At 36.6% G+C, this 22,378-nt stretch overlaps 2 protein-coding genes across 2 annotated transcripts in view; one reads left to right on the forward strand and one right to left on the reverse strand.

The window, feature by feature from the left end:
- Positions 1-22,378, forward strand: part of dock1 (dedicator of cytokinesis 1) — a gene marked incomplete in the record, with an annotated part of 178,335 nt that overhangs the window by 80,175 nt on the left and 75,782 nt on the right.
- Positions 1-22,378, reverse strand: part of insyn2a (inhibitory synaptic factor 2A) — a 42,250-nt gene that overhangs the window by 6,011 nt on the left and 13,861 nt on the right. Inside the window, exons 2-3 of the mRNA XM_024284733.2 lie at positions 19,779-21,009; positions 11,348-11,419 (exon numbers count right to left, since the gene is read on the reverse strand). Coding sequence (XP_024140501.1) covers positions 11,348-11,419; positions 19,779-21,004 — 1,298 coding nt within the window. The 5' untranslated portion in view covers positions 21,005-21,009. The remainder of the gene's footprint in view (positions 1-11,347; positions 11,420-19,778; positions 21,010-22,378) is intronic.

Below are 22,378 nucleotides of genomic sequence, written 5' to 3' on the forward strand. Positions count from 1 at the left end.
ATAAATGCTAAAAAGCCTTTTTTGCCTGCTGACATTTTTAATATTTTGTTATCAAAACCAGGTTTCTATTGTTCATATTTTAATTCTGTTATTGAAATATTTACTGATATTCTTTGGCATGTACCAGAGCATTCCTATTTCTATCAAAGAAACTGACATTTTAACACTATCCTTCCTCTTCTTTTTTATTAATTAAAAAAAATACATAAAAAGCAATCTGTTCCCTTGTTCATTTTAGCTTTTGTTGCTCACTTTCTCTTATTACCTCCTGTTTATTTTCAGTTATTAATTTAATAAAAATCTTTTCTTTTCTTATTGCGTTGCCGAACATTTTTAGGACATATTCACCACAAGATCAGTTACTTCTTTAAAAGTGAGATCAGCTGGTGGGCATTAGCTTAAGCCTTTAAGGACGTTGTTTTGATCCCCTGTAGTGTTTTCAGCTTCGGCGAAAAGTCATAAAAATCGAAGATTACGTTATTATGGGATTTTTTTTTTTTTTTTTTTTGGCTACAAACAAACGGTCAATTTTAGCTTAAGTGACATTTTCCCTCGAGTTTGAGGGGATTTATCTGAAACAGCCATCATTGTAATCCTATGCCCACACACAGCGGTCAGCCAGGTCCCCGCTAAGTAAAACCCAGTTTCCATCATTGTGTGAACAGTGCAGGGAATCAGGCTGATTGGGGGAGTCTTGCAGATTGCATAATGGATAATAGCAGGAGTGCGCCGGCTCTGACTTTAAATACAGTAAATCTGTAATGACTTTCATTGAAAGTTTTTTATGTGGAACATTCAGTTAGATAAGAAAAGACATGACTGTGGGTGCTTGATGAGAACTAAATTTGACATTCTTGCAGACACTCAGCATGGCGCAATCGTTTGACTCAGGCATTTTACATAGAAGAAAAGAACAACTTTAATCCTTAAATCACTGCTAATTTCCCTCATATGAATGAATGCTTGGATGAAAGCACTTTGAAATACTCTTTAGAACTTGAAATATTTGTTTGTGTATGATTTACTCACAACCTGTTTGATGTTTAAAGAAAAGTTTTCTTACTTCATTTAGGACAGACATAATACAGAAAAGGCATTGATCTCACATTGTATCCTAAATTGCAAAAAATATCACTTTTAAAATCTTTGCTTGACTAATATTTGATAGATAAGCTAAAAGGATTCCTAAATATTTTTCTACTCTTTATTTTGTTATAAATAATATTTGATTTTAATTCAATTTATTTTTTGCTTTCAAGATCAGTTCAGCAAGTTTGTGCCTTAATAAATGTCCTGTAGACTGCAGCAGCTTGTTTCAGTCAAATTCTGCAAGATCCATCTTAACACCTTTCAGAATGAAAAATCCATGTTTTTATCTGATTCATTTATTTGCAATCAAATTACTTCTTTGACTTCAGATAGCGTTAATAATCAGATTTCTCCTTCTGCACTAAAATGCATGTAAAAGTGAGCTCATGTTTTCCTTCAAACGTTTCTCATTTTAAGGTTTGCTTCATTTTCAATTGGTTCATGCCCATCTGTTTAAAATATATTAATTTGACTTTTTTTATTCATTGGATATAAACATTTGTGGTTTAGTGGATAGAATATCTTGTTTTCCAGTCGGATAAAACAGAGATTCTCTTCCCAGCCTCCACCATATGTCGAATTCCCTTTGGGCAAAACATCAAACCTTTACTAAGTGGGATTTAAAACATAACTATTTGCCCTAATTAGCGTTGTGCATGTCTGAACAACTATATTGAAAATTAACCATTGACACTGTGATTTTATTATGCAGAGATAACTCTTAAACTTTAGTGGATTTGTTTATTTTAGCTCATGTATTCCACTCTAAAGGAACCAGGATTACATATATGAGCACATTCATGCGGCTTTTATGAATAACCAGGTAATTGTAACTTGTGAAAGAAAAAAAAGCCATTAAATCATTGATGAAATACAAAAAAAATCCATCAAAAACTGCCTCTTGTTGCTTAATAAATTGATGACAGAAGTGTATCACTGACTTTTCAATCACAAATGAATAAAAAGCAAGATTTAGCAAAATTATTTCTCAGTAAGCCTTTTTGTTGCACCACTTAAAATCCCTTCATTCATGCTTTGCAAAGGCCCAGTAATGGAACGTCATTCCCCTTTGTTGGGTCAGAACAGCAGTTGGCCATTCTGTGCAGGATCTACTTTCTTTTAAACATGGGAGAATGTCAAAGCAGGAAAATATCTTTTTAGTAGTGCTGGACTGGATTAAAATCTCGAGTTTCAATTATAATCGATTTTTTTCTCCCTGCTTTAACTTTATTTAACAAAAACTACAAATTATAGAATACATTTAACAAAAAACTAATTTATTGTAACATTTTCTTTGGGGATTGAATTGAGCACAAAGTGCAACTAAATACAAGCTGTAAAAATGTTTGTTCTCATGGCACTTGCGCTGTTTTTTTTTTCCCGCTCTTTCTGCCTCGCGGAGTAGAGGCTGCTTTCTGCTCTTTGCCAGAGATGGGCAGGCTAACTTTACTCTGAACAATGGAAGCCCAAGGAAGCAGAGAGTTTGGAAAATAAAATCTCTATTTTTCCCAAAAGAAATTGTCCAAAACAGCAAATTCGTAATGATCGATAAAATCAATTTATCGTCCAGTTCTACCTTTAAGCTACGTCTACACCTCCCTCTGCAACATGCATTAAAATGACCACTTTCAATGAAGAGTCTCAGTAAAAACACATTTCTTGCTTCTGTGTTCAAAACTCGCGTGTTCACATGTAGCTATGCAAGTTTTTACAACCATTTTGGACTCTACGTATAAAATGCGCGACCGTTGAGTTCACGTTGAAAGTTAAAATAGGTCAAACTTTGACTTATCAGGGACCTAAATTTGGTAGTTGATGAAAGGATAGCATATCTTTTGGTTCATGGAAGTTCTATTCATTTGAAAATTGATCATAAAGGAGAAATTAATAATTACAGTTTGTGCCTGGCTGAAACTGTATGTCTCTAATTCTTTCAAATATTGGAATAGAGCTGTAAAATAAAAAGTCTGGAGCAAGATTCTTGAGATTTACATTGTGTCGCACATTTCGCACCAAGCCTCTTCCAGTGGTGGGTGGTCCTAGTTAACAGTAAGAAAAAGAAGAAGAAGCCCCTTCCTGCTTGTCCAGTGTGAACACCATAGGCAAGAATCTGCATTGAATGCGCGTCACATGCCCAGTGTGTCCGTAGCTTTATCGTCATCTTCTAATACTGGTGAAGGCAGACAGCTGCCTTGCATTAACACACATAGTTAATTTATCATACTTTGATTTAGTATGACTTACAAGTTAAGTGCAGACGGGTTGTAACTGTTCACTTACTGTTTTTATGGCCAGGCCATGTAAAATTCATATTTTCATTAAGGCAGTCCTAGAATTAAATGCTAACACAACGGATGATGTAATGTAAGTCTTTTTTATAGTTTGTGATCGCTGGGTGAGTCATAAACACCAGGAAAGTGATTTTTAAAAGGATGAAAGTGCACGTTGACATCCAGGCTTAAATGCAGGAATCTCTCTTTGATGCAAGGCAGGTGTCTTTATATGACATGCAGCCTTTATTCAGCGTGTCTGCATATCTCACCTGTCACTGACACAGCTCTGCCGGCTTAATGTTATGTGTTTAATGTCAGTTTACACCTTTCAGGTCTGCGCTTTGATGACAGGATGTTATTTGGTTCTTCACTGCTGCTTTTCCATTAAGTCTCTATTTAAAAAAAGTGACGTCAGTTTAATTGAATAATATTAAGTAGATAATAGTTGAAAGCCTTAGTCACATCTGCCCTCACAGGTGGATATAGGCTCTCTGCAGGCAAAAAGTGGGCAAACTTGTACAGAACTCGTACGGGGCCAGCGAGGTTGTGGATTACTTGGTGAGCTCATAGAGCAATAATGTTTTTGCACATATTTTTTCGACGAGAATGCTGGGAGCAACAGCGAGCACTTAAAAAACACAAAATGGTGAGTAAGGGTGAAGTACAGATTTTTCATCTTTTCAACTCTCCCCACACCCTGCACAAGCTGCCTGTTAGTGCTGTTCAAGAGATAAGTGCGTACTCCATGCAGGATTTTTGCGTGCAGCCTGACTGTCATAAAATAGGAAATTAGACAGCCAGAGCATAGTTTTATTTATGCACTTACATATTGAGGAGCCTCTGGTGCCGTGCAAGATGGCGCAAGAAGCCATCTCTAGCCGGAAGCAGAAATTTCATAACTTTAGCCGGTTGCATCACGGAAATTTCCTAAACTTTAGGAAACCCTTTCAATAATGATATTTTAAAACCTTTTCGGAGCTTATCAGCTTTAAAGCTTTTAAATGCAAATAAACTGTAACTGTATAACAGTTTAGTGTGCAAGATGAGATTCAAATGGGTCAGAGAATGTTAATCGTTTTATTTTTTTCAAGTCAATATTAACAAGTGTATAAAACTGGTATAACTACACCCATTTACCTTTGGAGATAAAGCTGGTGAAATGCCACTTTTTCTCTATGAATCAGCTGATCATGTAAGCAGTTACAGTATATCAAATGGAAAAAAGGTCGAAAGCTTAAAACGGGAGGTTCCGGTCGAGGACTTCCAGCCAATAATTTCGGGCGCAAATGATTTTCTTTTGCAGCCGGCTCCGGCAGGGGGAGGGACTTCCGGCTATTCATTTTTCAGCGCCATTTTTTTTTCTCTGTGGCCACATTCTCTTGCATCAATGGGCCTTATACGATGGTCTGTGTGAATACTCAATTTTGATTGGCTGCAGGGTGTGGATTAAAAAGTGTCACTGTGGTAATGCACGCCTAAAAAATATGTTCTGGTCACACAGCCCCCATGTTCTATATCACTGAGCTGGCCTAACGGTAAGATTGTTTCAGTTTGCTTCGCCACTTGGTGTGGGCTCTGTAGCCATTCCTATGACAACCCATCACAACACGTTTCAAATAGTCAACTTTTTGTGAAAAAGCTATTTTTTTTGTGAATAAGCAATTTAAAATAACACAAAGTACTAAAAATTGATGGAGTACATAGTTCTTTTGTAAGTGACTATGCTTATACCCCCCCCCCCCAAACAGAACTGTAAGAATATGTGCTTTAAGAAATCAAACATTGGACTGAGCCAACCCACACACTAATATTAATGTTTACCTTGCAGATCTGTATGATCTCTTTTCCTTTTAAAGTCAGATATACTGTAAAATCAGTCTGGCATGGAAAATGGTCTCACAGCACTCTATATCACTTCAAAAGGCAATTACATTTATTGTTGCAGTGGGTTTGCATCTTCAAAATAGAGTCTGAGAGCAATTTATTTTACTATAACATTTGCAGCTTTTTTTTTGAGTCCTATTCAAACTTACATAGTTACATACACAACTTACATAGTCAAACTTGCATCTGAACAGCATCCAATCAACTTAGTGGTTCATTATCCTCATATTAAAGTGGCTTGTGGTGTATCTATGACTATGACATTGTCTGGAGCTTTGGTGTGTCATTTTAAATTTTGCCGGAAGCAAAAAGTGAAAGGTTGTTGACATTTTCCTTGTTCCCCTTTCTGCTACTCCCACAAGTGGTTTGTTAAATCAGGACAAATTGAAGAAAGCACTTCAGACCTCGGCAGTCTTTAACCTCTCCCCTCCGACTTTCTCTTGCCCTTTCCCTGCTCTTTCAGAAATGGACATCCATGAAATAAAAATGTTTCATTTTCAATCAATCTCACCTACTGTCTTCTTGGGGGTTCATCTTTCTATCTTACTCTTAGTTACATATCTATTATTTTTTATTTATTGAAAATGGTTTTTTATAGCATATTTAGGAAAGTCCATAATTATTTATTTGGATATGGCGACCAGTTGGGATAGATTCACCCTACTGGTTGATTTGTGAGAAGAGTGGCCAAATTTACAAAAAAAAAACAATCAAAATAATTTTATCTGCATGGTGGTGTAGTGGTTAGCACTCTCAAGGCACTTTAACCTGGTCCATTGGGTTCATTGGTGATGAAAAATTGTCTTTTATGTATGAATGTGTGATAGTATTTCTCTGTTTGTCCCTGCGATGGACACCTTTGCCCTACAGTACTTTAGTAGGCTCCAGCGACCCCGTATCCCCAAAAAGAAATGCATGGGTTTGGATGATAATGATGGATGAATAATCAAATCTTGGCCCCTTTTGTGAGAGTGCCATCACATTGTTAATCAAGAGTGTTTTGCTACTAGTTATTTAGCTTTTTGAATAATGGATTGTCCTTTTTCTACTAATGAAATGCAAGAGATGCACATTAATGACAAACACCGTTGAAACTAAGTAGTGGTTGAAAACATCCCTTAATCAAAGTCTACCTTTCTGTTTGCATATTATTTAACATACATAAATAAAGAGCACATCAGCATTGTGAATCCCTTGCCTCTCTGGAATATGTTGTTTTCCAAAACTTCAATTTTAACCGAAGAAGGAGCTTGTTACTACTAGTTACTCCTGTCTCTAATGCACACACTAATATAAATCTATACATTTAACTGAAGAAGATAAAATTGCTGCACTTGTTGCATTCATTTCACCTTGTTTTAGTATCAGAAGTCTAAAGATAAAAGACGAGGAAGAAAAAGTCTAAAAAGACGAGTGTAAAAAATGTAGGATGTTCGGATCAGACGCAGCAAGGAGACTGTAGCAGGTTGTGTATTCTGTTTGAAATCTCATGTCCGAAGACCTCAGCATCCTATTGATCTGGCATTGCTGTTATGCCAAGGATAAGCTTGACAACGCCATAGACTCTTTGACAAATTGATTTTACTGAAGGGTGCATGGCTGACTTCTTTCTGGGCTGCATTAAAAGTGATTTATGGACCCAACATCCAATACACGAGTCACGAGACCAGCTTCATCATAAACACAAGATCTACGGTTTAGGCAGCAGCAAAAAGACACAAATAAAGCTGGAGGTGCAGATGGAAAATGCAGGACCGTTTACAGGGCACTGTCTCCATGGTATCACGACTTAACCACTTGTTAGTTTAGACTTTCATCAAGATGGAAAATTTTACCAGTTTTTTTTAGTTCTGAATTAGTTTGGGAAAAACAACTTTTGTTGTTACATTAAACTTGTATTTAATATAAACTAAATATGCTAATATATTAGTTTAGTATTATTAGGTTGACAGAATTACATAACATCATTTTAGCCTTGAGGCCACTTGTGGTTTTTGTTAAGAATTTCTGCAGAGCATTAAAAAAGCATTAAAGGTGGTTAAATTGATTCAGCCAAAAATGAAGTCCATAAATCTCAGTTTAAAAGGCATTACACTAGATTTCTAGCATTCAAAAAATCGAAGTAGTAGTTTTAATTAAATAACACTAGCAAATTCTTATTGTCTACCTATTTGTTTTCAGAAAAAAACTCTTTAATTATTAAAAACTTATACGAATATGTTAAATATGTTAAAAGCTTCCAAAATTCTGCATTTAAAACTAGCATTTTTTGGTGATTGGTAAATTATTGTTAGAAAACACAACAAAAAAGAGACTACTGGGATTCTTGGAGCAGAAAAAACTTGGTTTTGACCTTAAAGCAGAGGAAAACATGCTAATTTTTACTGAAATTGTAGATGTAGCTTTATCTTAACAAAGACTTTGCAGTGTTTGATAGAAAAGGAATAAAAAAAGTATGTATGGCTTCTCTGCTGTGGGATTGTAGCAGTGCAGTACTACTCATATGCACACAAAAAGGATATTTCTATGTCTGAAAACGAATTCGGCAGTCATTTGTCAAACAAGGTCTAACATTGGAAGGAAAACAGTCAAAAATGCAATATGCTGTGGTACAAATAGAATCACATCACTCTGTTTCTGTCAAAATATAGTATAAAACCAAATAGAAAATATAGTAAGCGTAAGCTTTCTTTTTTGCAATCACCAATGAAAAAAAACAATAATTGAAATGCCATTTAAATTACACAAAAATAATGGAAAACCACCCAACTAAATCTAAGTTAATGTGGAAAGTTGTACTTTCATATTTGCATAAAAATGATGTTTTCTTTATAATAAAAACGTACATATTTGTTGTTTTTTGGGTGTTTTATTTGGTACACATTTTATAAATCTTTTTAGTTCTTTGCCATTTTTATTTTTTCATATTATAAGTTCAAACATTTCACACAACATTTTTCTTTTAAGTTGGTATTTTATAATGGCTATATTCATGTGCACAAACATAAAGCATGTAAAATCTACATCTACAGGCATTTATAATTTGCACAAATATTTTTGAGGAATTTCACTGGCTTTTATACAGGAAAATTTCAACTTGAGTAGCCATGAACAACAATAAAAGCAATAAACCAAAAAAAAAAAAAAAAAAAAGAATATACATGTTAATTTATGGTTTAAAGGAGTCAGTAGAAAACTGCTCACTTTTCAACCTGCCTCCAGTGGTCTTTTGAGGAACTACAACATTTAGTATTTTTGTGTTAACGCCAACTGTAGGAAGAGAAATTAAGGGCTTCCATTAGACTGTACTAAATACTTGTTTTTAATGACAAATAAAACAATTGTATGTACCTATGTTATTTACAACAAACCTGTATGTATAAATAAAAGCTGGAGCAGAGAATCATTATGGCACAAATGTGAATCTTTATAATAATCAGGCTTTTGCTAAATGTACCAAATAAGAAATAAAAGTAAAAAAAAAAAAAAAGGAAAAATGGAGAAAATGAAACATACACAGCCTTTTTTCCCCACATTCACAGCTTTTTCCTTTATGGTTCTACCTCCTATCCTGTGTTCCTCCGCCTCCAGAGAGGTTGTTTTCATGGAGATCTAAGTAATTAGATTGCCATTTAATCCCACTGCCTCTGTGAATATGACTGCTATATTTGATTCTGTGTCCAATCAACACAATTTACCATGTCAAGTGAATCTCCTAAAGAAGCACTCAGGTCAATTTAACTGATTTTCGACATCTCAGCGGGAACATTTCTGCCCTTTATCAAGAGGAAACTCTGGCAGACATCAACAAGCTTTGTCAAAATAAGACAGTCTTTGTATTGAATTTCTCGTCATGCCCTTCCTCCACTGTTGTAGTATTTCAGTTGATTGTTGCAGGTCTGGGAAGAGAAAAGGGGAATGCTGTCTTGAAGCCTACTTGAAGACGAGTAAAAATGCAGTCCACCTTTAGGTGCCCAACACTTTGCCTCAGTACTTGTAGAATACTATATTAATAATATAAATAATAAAATAAAAATGATATGTTAAATATTAAGATTAAAGCAAAACATGCAAAAGTGCGGTTGTGTATAGTTATCCATGTTCCTTCAATAGTGCATTATCATGCCCAGCCATAATAAAATACAAAAGAAAAAAAGAACATTATGTGTTTTTGGTGAACCTTACATTATATTCTATCACAGATCTGAATGAATTAATTTTGTTGTCATTGAGCTGCAGCTCTGACTCTTTGGTGTGTTGTTTTTACGGATGTTACGGATGACGCTACCACTTAAAGATCCAATGCACGTTCCTCAGTTCAAACATCAGAAAGGACAAGGCATCTCTGTGGTCCTTGATTTTCAGGAGCCTATTGAGGTTCAGCCAGTGACTTCTCGGTTATTGAAGGTGGACGATAAAATTATTGAAATTGCTGTTTAGAGGAGAAATTCAGATTGTGTGGAACACAGCAGATAAAAATGCTTTATTGATGACTTCTTATTGCGTGATGTTTTATACATCTTACTGTATATACCAAATAAAACTCTACCACAAACTAAACAGAAAACAGAAATAAAGGGAGGTCCACATACCAGCAACCAGCAAACTTTGTTTACGCTCTCTCCCACTAGCTTATAGGACCTCACAAGCCCAAACTTAAAAATGTTTTCAATGTTTTAGCTCTCCAGACGTACAGCTTTGAACCAGATGCCAGCTCAGATTATAAAAACTAAGACGTTAATGTCAGTTTTGTATCAGAAAAGTGGGACTTTAGCCTCTCCCTGTCAGTTGCTGCATCACAAAATCAAGCTTTTTCAAGCCGTGGGTTTTAATCTGCTCCTTATCCATCATGATTTTAATAAAGAAATACTCTGAAATGCAGTATTCTTTTATATATATCCTCTATCACGAAAAAGGTGTTACAAAATACACAATTTTCATTACTACTTCTGTAGAAAAGCTACAAATGATCTTAATAAAACAATTCTAGGTTAAAGATCATAAAACGACCTGAACTTAGCTGTTTATTCCTCTTTTAATGCAGAACATTCTAGAGGTGCCTGTGTTCTTTAAAGCGGAATTTTAATAAAAATGACTAAAATGCTGCAGAGCAAATGCATTTTTGAAAGAATCCAGTAAGTAGAAAAGCTATTTCTAGCTCCACAATATTGAAGGATTAAGGTGCTCTTCCGTCCTAATTTTGGGGTGCGATTTCTTTGCCAAATATAGACTCCCAGTGCCAGAAATCAAACTTCTGACCTTCCAATCAGCAGAAACCAGTTTTACCCCTGGAGATTTAGTCCCCCTTGCTAAATATCTTTCCTTCTTTTTTATTGAATCTAAGAAAAAAACGTGTTCTGAAGTCTCGTTTTTCTTTGTTCACCGTGGTCTCCGCCAAAAGGCTTTCTTTCATTTAATTACATAATTACGCCTTACAACTCCTGTAGTGGAGAACTGGAGCTCACAGCATGTCTTCGAAAGCCAGCCTTTTATATGGAAGCAGAGAAAGTTAAATGTGGAGATGTTTCTGAAAAGCCTTCGTGGCCCCTGAAGCAACATCAAATCTTTTTTCTGAATATCGCAGCACTGAGCTCACTTAAAAGGTTTCCAGAAATCTATAAGTGAGCACACCACTTAAAGAACTCCATCTTCATGCTGTCTATTTTTGATAGATCTCATTAGTAATTTGCATGTGCAAATGTTTGTCAAATACATTTCTCTATGCATTCACCATCCTACTTCATGAGGAGGTTCGGAACAAACAAAGAATTTCAGTTGGCTCGGCAACGGCACACACCGATTAAATTTGGAAGGTAATTAATTTCACCTTTTGCTGGCCTAAATCCACTCCCTCTACTTTCTATTTATTCCCCACCTTTCAACCATCTTTCCCCCAGTCTCTAACTCCAACTCGGATAGTTTAAGGGAAGAATGAGAAAAAATGGATCATTAGATCTGAAACAATGACCCTCATGCAAATGAACAGAATTCACTTTAGTGTCGTGTCCCTTTCTGCTGGCCATGGTCCAGCTTCACACTCCAAGGAGAAAGGACAGGACACATTTGGATCAGTGTGTCTTTGAAGAAGAACGGCCACTTACCTGTAAATAATGCATGCGCTGTTCCGGCATGTGTCACAGTTGGCCGTGTCCTGTCCGGTTCGATAGGAGAGCCTAGAGAACAGATAAGAGTCCTAAATGAGTAATTACAGGACTTGTTAAGCTGCAGCCTCACACCTTCCCTTCTCATCTTGTTTGTCATCGCTCGTTAGCGAGGCTGAAGTAAATGAGGGTTATGAGGAGTCGCTCAGCCTCCACGCTGGCCGGGCGGAAGGAGCGCAGTGTCAGCAATTAGTTGCAGTTCATTTCTTGGAGGTCAGAGCAGGTAAAGTTGTGCACATTGTGACTTTGTGGAAATATAATCATCAAAGTCATTTAGGTAGGATACTAAAGAAAATCAAAGGAGATTTATATTTAATTATAATTTAATGCTCATCAATTTAGATAATTATTTGAATAAGTGAAAAAATGAAAAATCCTACAGATTTTTTTAGAACAGTAACTAGTAAAACCAATAAATGGGATGGCTCTTTGTAAACATTTAATTATATATTAGACTTGTAATTAATCAAAACCTAAAAAGACTAGTCGGAAAAGATATATTAAAATGTCCGCATTAAGTTTTTAAAAAAGTTATGACAAGATTTGATTATTCTTTAAAGCAAGTTAGCAGGCAGAATATTCAAAACTTATAGTAATATGAACATTTATAATTATCCTAATATTTTTATTTGCTATTGCATATGTTGAAGACTATATAAATGCCAGTTTTATTTTTGAAAGTGTCTAATTTAAGTGTTAAGGTCAGGATTACTGTGACAGTTAAAGTTAAACCACCCAATAGCTAGTGAGAGCGGCTGTGTCTGCAGGTCACCACTCCCACAGGGGATTTGTCAAATGCAGAGAACACATTTCACACATGTAGGTACTTGAAAACTAATGGAACTTTAAGTTTAAATTAAATTTCATAAATTAAAATTAAAATAAAATTTTAAATATGTGTGGTCAACAACAAAATTCAGCCGTAAACACACTTGCAATAAAGCAATGTGCACTTTGGCTGCATCTATGATGTCTAATTTCCATCAGTTTTTGTTCTGGTTGCGCGTAAATACGTGTAAATATTTGACGAATTTAGATTATGAATGCTACACATTTTCTTTTAAACTTTTTAGATTGGGATTTCTTTTATGTAAAAGGGTTAGCTGCAGATGCATCAGGCATGTTCAAGAATCATCTGAACGCAGATTCTTGAACGACCATTTAGCCTATGATGTTTGCACAGGATGAGCAGGGGTTTTTTTTTCCTTCAATTTTTTCTTGTGCTACTAGCATATGTCTGCCACCTTACGTTGGAACAAGGTTTGCATATGATGTCGAAGCGATGTAAATCTCATCCATCTTGTTCCAGTCTTTCTCTTTCACAGCGATACAGTTGCTAGAAAAATGATGAACTCTTTGGGATTACTTGGATTTCTACATGAATTGATCATAAAATATGTTCTGATCTTCTAATACAGCCTCAACTTGGTGCCAAAGGATGGTCAACCAGTTTTTTTTCCACACTGCACTTTGAATGTTTGCACATTTTGTTAAAAAAAAAAAAAAAAAAAACTTAAATTTTGTGTGTTGTATTTGTTTAAGCAGACTGTTTATTATGTGATGTGACTTAGATGAAAATCAGAACATATTTTATAGCAAATTCATGTAGAAATCCAAGCAATCCCAAAGAATTCACAATTGACTTGTTGTCAAATAATTCTGGCCGGGGACAAACTGTAACTGCAATTATTAATTTCTCCTCCGTGATCAATTTTTAAACGGTTGGCACTAACGTGAATTAAAGGGGGCACCATCCAAACATCATTACAAAATCCAAGTTTGTTTGTTCTTGTTTAACTTTCAACATGCGTACTATGCACTCACATTTTGTACTCAGACCCTGGAAACAGTCTTAAAAATGTGTGAATGCTGAACATGAAATGTGCATTCACATAAACTTTTCATTGGAAATGGTCGCTTGAATGTATGTTACCGAAGGTGCTACAGGTCTTCAGGAAACAACCTTTCTTTGGATGATCTGTAAGGAAACACTCCTATTATTACCCAGAGATGCTTTAATATTTCACCATTAAAGGTGAATGGATCTTTAATCCTCATATTTTATATAAAAATGTTATTAGTATTTCTTCTTTCCCTCCACCCCTCTTCTCAAGCTGAGCACCGCTGAAATGAAAACCTCTTTCCCAAACTCATTATTTTTTTAATCTAATATAGTCATTCTCACATTGATGTGTTAGAGATGCTGATATGAGGAGTTTTTTTTTATTAGAGCAGATTCAGTTGGTGGTATCCATAAAGAGGAAAAGTGCCGAGGCACAGCAAGTTTGCTCCTTGGTCTAATTATTTACAAAATGTAATTAAAGGACTTTCCGTTGCAGATGTGTTCACAGTTAACACGGTGCGAAAGGCTACAGTCCCTTTCCACAACATGAGCTAATCAATAAGGAGCAGATGGGTTGCATCAGCAGCTGGATTGCATCCTCTCAGAAACTTACCTCCCTTTCGCCCTTATGTGTCTCTGCTTCTTTGTCCCTCAGTGGCTCAGCCCTCCCCACCTCCCTCTCTCACATCGAGTTGATAAGAAAAAAAAAAAAATAAGAGAGAGCACTGTTCATTTCGGCACGACTCCCCGGGGAGAGTGAAACCAAAAGTGCCATTAACGGGATATTTATACACCCAGTCCCCCTTTGCGCTGCCAGGAGAGCTCTCCCAAAGGTCAGTGAGTGGGTGGTTGTCCAGTGGCATGAAAACAAGCGCTCGCCCAGTGCTAATAGACAAGCTAGCTACAAGTCACAGAGAGCGTGATTAATTGGCTCTGTGTGGCCAAAAAGTTGTAATGATGCAGCACTACTTTCCAGCTTTGTACTTTGGATCCAACTTATAATTCTCATTGAACTGAGCTACATATTTGTCCTATAGACAGTGGGCTACTTTATAAATAATGTTTGAGCACTTGGATTTATGGGAAGCAAGATGTTCATGATTGACTTTTTATTCTGATATAACTTTACTAGCCTTTCTCTTATAAAATAAAGAAGATATTTAAAAAGGGTATGGACTTTTCTTTTCTTGTGGATGTTATGCTTACAGTTTATAAGTTCTTATGGTTTGCTTTTATCATCAGATCTAAAAAATGTTTTTATTTAGTTATTTCAAGGCTCCAATTTTTCTGTTAAACACCCACTCTGATCATCCTGGATCTAAAGATCTATTTATCAGCAAGTGGATGCATCAGAATGGAGCTTGTGGTCATCCAGTGTATTTTTATACTTTACAAATATACCCTTTTTCACACATTTTTGTCTGCTCCTTATTCACATTGATTTGAACAAAAAATACTCAGAAATGCAATTTAAAGCACTAATTTTCTTTTATATGTACATCATAGAAAAATTCCACAAGAACATGGTAAAAACACTTTTTTATTGGAAATTATTGCAATAATTGCAGACCAGACCATTTTTACTGTCCTATTTACGTTTATAATTAGCAAGAAATATTTAATTAAATTATTTAGACAAATGCACTTTAATTTAAACAGCTGAAAAAACTCAAAGGACAAACACCTGGTATTACATCTGTTTTTAAAATTAAACCTGTTTTTTTTCCTATAGACTAAAAAATACAATCATACATTTTTGTGTTGATTTATTCAAGAGCCTGAGGCTTGAAGTTTGTATCAGAGTGAATGGAAATGGTATGTAAAATATGCTCCTACTTTTCCTATTTTTATTTTGAATAAAATCCCTCTCAAAAAAGGGAGTTCACCTGTGAATTCTGTCTTCTATTACCATCAGTTATTCCACACTCCAGTACCTCACCATAATCTGAGTCATTGTTTCTTTTAAAAAATGAAGGCAAATATGAAAAAAATACCGAACCCTTATCTGAGGCAACACAAGATCGAGGAAGCCTGCAGAGTTTTAATAGACCTCACCGGGAGCAGTCATACCACGCATATGCTTAACTCTTTTTTTTCACCAAAGATACATTTCCTTCATATTTAAATTCAAATAAGGTATATTTTGAGTGCAAAAAAACCTAAAACTATGACTTAGAAATAATAACTTCTGCTATATTTCCAAGTGGCACTGGTGCACCCAATTATGAAATTAGGTGGCACCGTCTCCTGAGAAAAGGTAGTAAAAGATGATTAAATGTTCCCTGTCTGGAGTCCTCCAAAGTTATACGACTTCTTTTTGAAGCACTTATATTTCTCGATGAGCTTAAAAAGTATCAGTGGTACTTAGAAGACATGACTACAAGCAAGAACCGACACAGCAAGACACTAGTTTCCAAAAGTCTTGCCTCTAATTAACTCTTGTCTTCGGAAATGGCCTTTTCTTCCTTCTTTTTCATTCCATCTTCCAGTATGTTACACTTTCAATTGCTGAATGCAGACCATTTAATGATTACCGTGGTCATCATTCTTACGTTATTATCCTCAATGTTTTATTCTTGGATTCAAGACAACTTAAGAAAAATCTGGGTTTTTCTTTTACTTAAAAATGACAATATTACATTTCTGAGATAATTGGTAAGATTTGTTTCTTGATCTTCACTGGTGTCCATTGCAGATATTAAATCCTTTAAATACTTTGTCCATTTTGTCATGGGAAGGATAACACGTCAGTAAGGGTAGGGTCATCTGGACCACACAAGATAGCACAAGGGATTGGGAAGTGCAGGTCTGGGACATCATAAAAATAGAACATATGATTGTTGTGCGTGTGGGTGAGTATATTGTGAAGTATTTGTGTTGCTACATTTAAATTCGTACTAAACCTAGATTCTTGAACACACTTTTGGTATATCGTGTTCACAGTGGGCGGTCACTGCCTGATACTAGGCAAGACAAAGGGATACAAATCTTGGTCCAAGCTTTGTCTTTCACAATTCTATTCTGATGTATGAAAGACATGATGTCTTATAATAAGATATATTAGTTCCATGCACTTAGGACGTATGGGTGATGCTATTGTATTGTGCTGGACTCCAGCCTCTTACTGACTGCTCGCAAATTCTGCATTAATGGGGTGTGTTCATGATACCTGAGTGTCTGTTGAACACCCACACAAACTATGCTCCTAAAGTCTTATTTTCTGAATTGGAACAGTCAGGGCACCCATAAGGAGTGTGCACTTGTCCTGTGAACAACACTTACTGACTTCTTAAGGATGCGACGATGTGACTACAACTATTCTCCGTATTCACAGATTCGGCATGTCTTTGGTCCCTAACTCCCTTGAATAAGGGGGGCAATACTGAATGCAAAAAAATATATATTTTTTGAATCTTGAATCTTAGTGCTGGTCGGTCGTTTGCTGTTGTCGCAATACCTTTTTCACCAGTCAATGGGATTTCATTGTGTGACGACAGTAGCTCCGGCCTAACTGGTCCGTTCCATTTTTCTTTGGACCTACAACTAACGTGGCACCAAAAATGATACAAATTAGTACAGCCTAATGGGTCCATTTTATAATGGAAACACTCAAAATACCAACCGGTCCGGTCAGGTCTGGACCGCTCAGTGGAAACGAGGCAAACTTGTTTTTTCTTCAACATAGGGGTGGATAAATGTTATCATGTGGCCTGCATCTTAGGAGAATTGCTAAAAAGTACTACATTTGGCAGCGTCCACATTCATAATAAATAAATCAACAAATGCAGGTACTTAGAGGACGTTAATATAAACAGGAACTGACGCAGTGAGACATTTAATTACCAAAAAATACCTGTTTTCTTTTAATTGTTTAAGGATCTTTCAAGAGTTGACCTTCCTTTTGTTTTGGACAAAGGCATTGGATCATCCTTGCCCCTTTTTGACAAATACATTTATTAAGAGAAGCACGGAATTTTCTGCTCTAAAAAATGTTAATTTTAAAGATTATGAAGACTATGGTTAATTCTTAACGCTACAGTACAATACAATTGGAAAGCTGGGTGTGAAAGATTGCCCAGCTGTCCATGTTGCTGCCACTCACATGCTTACAGCTTGGAGAGCCTCCAGCCCCATAGTGACCCTAACCAGACTGGTGCAGAGGATGGTTGTAATGGGAAGCTAATGTTGTGTGAATAAAATGAAATTAGAATTCTTCTCTGGATCGCTGCACTTCCAACTTTCAGGACTGGAAAATTTGTATTGGAAAGACAACTGTGCTTGTGTCGCCAAACCAAGTCCAGTCGGGCGTGAATGGATTACAAAGAGCTTTATGCTGCTTACTGACTCTAGCAAAATGTAGGTATTTGTAATTAATGAATGGAGACAAAATGTTTGCTTCATTGTGGATCCGAACAGATGGAGCTGTGAAACCCTTTTCTCTCATTTCCGTAAGGTAAAAACCCTCTTTTTTTCTTTTTTTTTTTTTTTTATTTCCTTCATCCTCTTTTCCACCTGCCACTCCAGGTACATCTGATAAGCCAGATGTTCTTCGCGACACGCTGAATATGGATCCCAGTGCTGCTCCGCATGTCTGTTTACCTCTGTGGTTTTGGTGATAAAGAGATTAAGATTGCCTTTTGCTAGACCCAAAGAAGGATCAGTTTCTTTTTAGACAGTCAACTCACTCCTGCTTTCAGATCCATTCTTTATTCAAGCCTTCATGAATAGGAGTTTAACCCTTACTGCTATTCAGATTGACATAAAGCTTTACTTGTCGACACTATATTTTTTTGTACTGCACTCCTGGAGTTTTAGCTACAGATGTGTGGATTTGGGACACTGTTTGACATGTAGATTATGTTGAGTTTCTTAGTCAATGGTGGTTAAAAGACATGATCTGACCATTTTTTCTTCATGTAACTTCTAAAAATAATAAAAAGAAAATCATATTATTAGTGATGCACAATGATGGCGTTTTACAACCGATACCCGATATTTTCCAGCCTCTTGCAGCCGATACAGATATCGATAATTAACCAATAATTTTTTTTTTTACGTGAAAAAAAAATATTTGCAAGTACAAAGAGTGAATTGCTCTTATATATTCCCCCAAATTTGCAGCACTTGTTTTACCTGCAAAAAAATTGAACAACAGGCAGTACAAACACTTAGTTTTTTTAATCTGCCATACATCTGTGAATAGAGATAGTTTGTTTCAATGGTCAGAACAAATGTCAAGACTCTAACTTAAATAGTAATGTAACAAGGACATTTTTTCAATACAATTTTTTTTTCTCCTTATTGGAATATTCGGCGGGACTTCACACTGCCCACTATCTGCTGTAATTATTGGTAACCAATATTATAGTTCAAACTTACATCTTATTTAGTCTTATGCTGTCAACATCCCTTTTAAATACAATTAATGTCCAGCAGACACTAAAAAGCTATTTTATAGAAGGTAGCTTTTTTTTTAAATGTTTGAAATATTTATTTTATATACAGTGTAGCGTGCAGGCCAACAAAAATAAAAACCAAACAGCTACATTAGACCTCAAGTTTACTGTTTTTCTCAAAAAATTAGGATTTTTCCCTAAGATGATTCAAATGTTTAGGTTTTAGCGGATTCTGAATAAGTTAAATGGATACTTTCCCCCTACTGTCATTCTTTATATAAATTAAGCTACATTACTGCTAAACCCTTTTGTCTATTAAAAACTTTATTCTAATTTAGCACTGTTTGATGGATTCTTGATATTTTGTCAAATTTCCATCAAAACAATTGGAATATTTGTTTTCACAAAATCTAGTGGTTAAAACTGAACAAAAACATGACTTTTATCAACAAAATTAACCAAAATATTTTTTAAAAACTGTTATTCTGCAAAAAGAAAAAAAATACAATAAAGGACTTGTAAAGAAAATAATTCATTTGTTTAAAAAAATTAAAAAGCATTTTTAGTGACATTTCATTCAATTTGATCAACTTTTTTTTTTAAACCGTGTTGTTTAGATATTAACTGACTGTTTCTTTCCAAAAGAATTGTAAAACCTTTTTATTTTTTTCAGTTAAATAGACTGTTGGTAGTGCTGCAGCTTCATCATATCCAAAGAAAAACCTTCAGCAAAAGGCATTGCACTCTAAAAGCGTTGCAGATCATTTAGAAGGAAAGAGCTCATCTCTAATGCACTTCTTTAACTTTATTTATGTCTTTTTTCTGGCTGTTGTTTGGCTGGTCTAGTTAATGCTCTGTTCGGTTTGGCTTTTACCACCTGGGAACTTGCACTCAGTGTAAATGCTGAAATATTCAACTTGTGGATTTGATCATTTCTTAACCCTTTGGCTGTGCAGACGAAATGCATCATATCGTATAAAACTTCTTCATCTTAGATGTGTTCCTTTATCCCTTTAAGAACGTTGCCAGGAAGTCAAACTATTTCTGATAAAGAGTCATTTGTTGACCTATTTTTAGGGCAATATTACTTAGCTTTATGGCTGAAACATTTGTGGAGAGCAGAGTTTCTTACCCTTCTCTGTGGGCTTCTCCCTTCTCCAGTTCTTGGATCACCCCAAGCAGCACCTTGATGGTCTCCTGGCTGGAACTGATGAGATTCTCCATTGCCTGAAGCTGTGCTTTCACATCCCCGTCCTGATTTATAGGCACTATTTGCTTACAGGTGTCTAGTGTTTGGTCAGGTGGTGGCCTGTCAGCTGCTCCACCTGTGCAGGATGACAGAGATTCCTCCATGCCCCGTAAAGGCCGGGCAGAAATCTGTCCCGTATGGCACTGCGCCTGTGTCGTACAGCTTCTGCTGGATCGTGGCAGCGTCTCTCTCGACAACCCGTTGAGCTGCAGGCCCTTCTTCCGCTTGCTCCGCGCAGATGGACTATCCAGGCATTCCACCTGTGTGAGGGAGTTCCAGGCAATGGGGCCACTAACCCTGGAAGCCCTGTCCGGCAGGGTTTGGGACGAGCCCTTCTCTAGATGTAGCAGCTGCCTTTTGACCGAGTGGTCTCCGTGGGATTCCCTGTGTTGTAATCCAGTTTCCGCTTTGCATGGGATGCTGCAGAGCTGGTACTCCGCTTGTCCTCCGGTTCTGCCTCCCCTCCCTATGTCTGCGAGGCAATCTGCGTCTGCAGTGCAAGCCAGCAGCAGAGCATCAGAGCACAGGCCATCAGGTGCAGTGTGCTGCTCCACTGTTGCTATACACTCATTAGTATGGAGCAGAGCCCTGGTCCTCAGCACTCCATTCCCCCCGCAGGCTCCCTCCTCCTCATCTAAATCCCGCTCAGATGCTTTGGGCTGCTTCACCTCCGTGACAAAACTGTTATTCTGACCTTTATAAGTTTCCACAGCCGCCACGTGTTTAAACGTGTGGCCTTTTTTGCGTTCAAAGGGAAAGGTCTGATAATGTTTCTTTAGATCGGGTGACGTCTGGACGCCTGTGCTCCTTGTGACATTTGGAATGGACCTGCGGGCGGGGACGGTCATGTACTTGCGGTACGCCACTTTGTATGACATCGGCTTGCAGCCCTTTCCTGCTGCCTGCAACTCTGCTTCCCTTTGCTCGTTCTGTGCTTCACAGATGTCCTTGAAGCGCACTTGCAGGGCTTTGTTTCTCTTCCTCACCTGCTGCCTTGCTTCTAGGGAATACTTCACCTCTAGAGCCAGCGAGGTGGAGGGCAAGGGCGTTGTCTCTGAGTCAGACTCTGAGTTGGTGAGCATGCAGTTGGCACCCTCCTTGCTCACCATGTTTCCTGGAAGGCAAAGATGGAGTTTAAGTCATCTGTTATCATTGGACTCCAGCTGATAGTTACATTTTAAAAAATACACATCCTTGAAACTAAGGACATTACTATAACAACCATACAAATATAATTTACTGTATTTTTTGCACTATAGGGGGCACTGGATTAGAAGGCACACCATCAGTAAATGGGCTATTTTTTAAGTTATATCATATATAGAGTGCACTGAACTGTAAGCAAGACAAGAGTCAGAGATAAGTCAGTCAAACTTTTTAACCGTGTTCACAGGATCTCTAGAACTTGTTTGTAACACTCTAAATCTTAGCCATGTTAGTCATTAGCCATGTTAGCAAATTCATAATTTTGATTCTCGATGGATTCTCACCAAGTATCGATCTTTTATTTTTGTTTGAAAAGGCTGTAGTTTCAACAGAGCGGTACGGTATAGTATGGGCCGGTATTTTGAGCATTTCCATTGTGAAATGGACCTAATAGACAGTACTTAAACGTAATGCCATCGGTTGTAGGTCCATTTCTAAAGGTTACTGTGGAGTGTTTACATTGTACACTTTTTATTAACTCGCTGTTTCTGGAACCTTCTTAAGTTCATATTTGCCCGGTGCTTCTTCCTTGTTTGTATCCTATAATCCAACTTTGTTTATCCATCAATAAAAGAATACTTACAGATTATCCCAATAGATTTATTTTCCCCCGTAGGAACTAATTATTTAGTTTTTGTGTAGTTTTTATCTCAAACCTCTTTGGCTTCTCTCCGTTCTTTTGTTTTCAACAGGAGCTTTTCAGTGACTTTATTTACAATCACTAGTGTGGTGTCCTGCTTGCACACATAGAAGAATTTCTGCACGATATTAAGATGTGAAATGCTTTTTCAAACTTGACTTTATCACACTTCAAGCTTATTTTGACAAAGCAATGAAAATTAGACCTGTCTTACAACTCAAAACATACTTTTTTAAACTTAAAAATATACTTTTTTTTGTTTTTTGCCTCTAGGCGACCTCTTTTTCTTTTTTGTTAATTTAGAACCTCAAGCGTAACTTTTCATTCACTGAACATCTTATTTTAAAACGTCTTTAGTTATGCGCTCCAAGTGTTGTGTGCACGCCAAATATTAGCATGGCCACTCAGGTGTTGTGTTTGTAGTTCTGCAGATTTCAGCTGAAATCGATTATCGCCGTGTTCCACTGCAGTCATTTGGCATGGAACTGCATGCTAATTATGCTGCTTTCCACTGCAGGCAAAAATAGCTTTTAGTAAGTTCTCCGTGCAGCTTAGAAGCTATATCGACTGTTTTAAAGCTATCATTTTTCACTCTCCTTTATCTGTATTTTTATGATAAGATGATCCAGAGCAGGTG

The sequence above is a fragment of the Oryzias melastigma genome, linkage group LG19 (genome assembly GCF_002922805.2).
Source record: "Oryzias melastigma strain HK-1 linkage group LG19, ASM292280v2, whole genome shotgun sequence".
In the NCBI taxonomy this organism is placed as follows: Eukaryota; Metazoa; Chordata; class Actinopteri; order Beloniformes; family Adrianichthyidae; genus Oryzias; species Oryzias melastigma.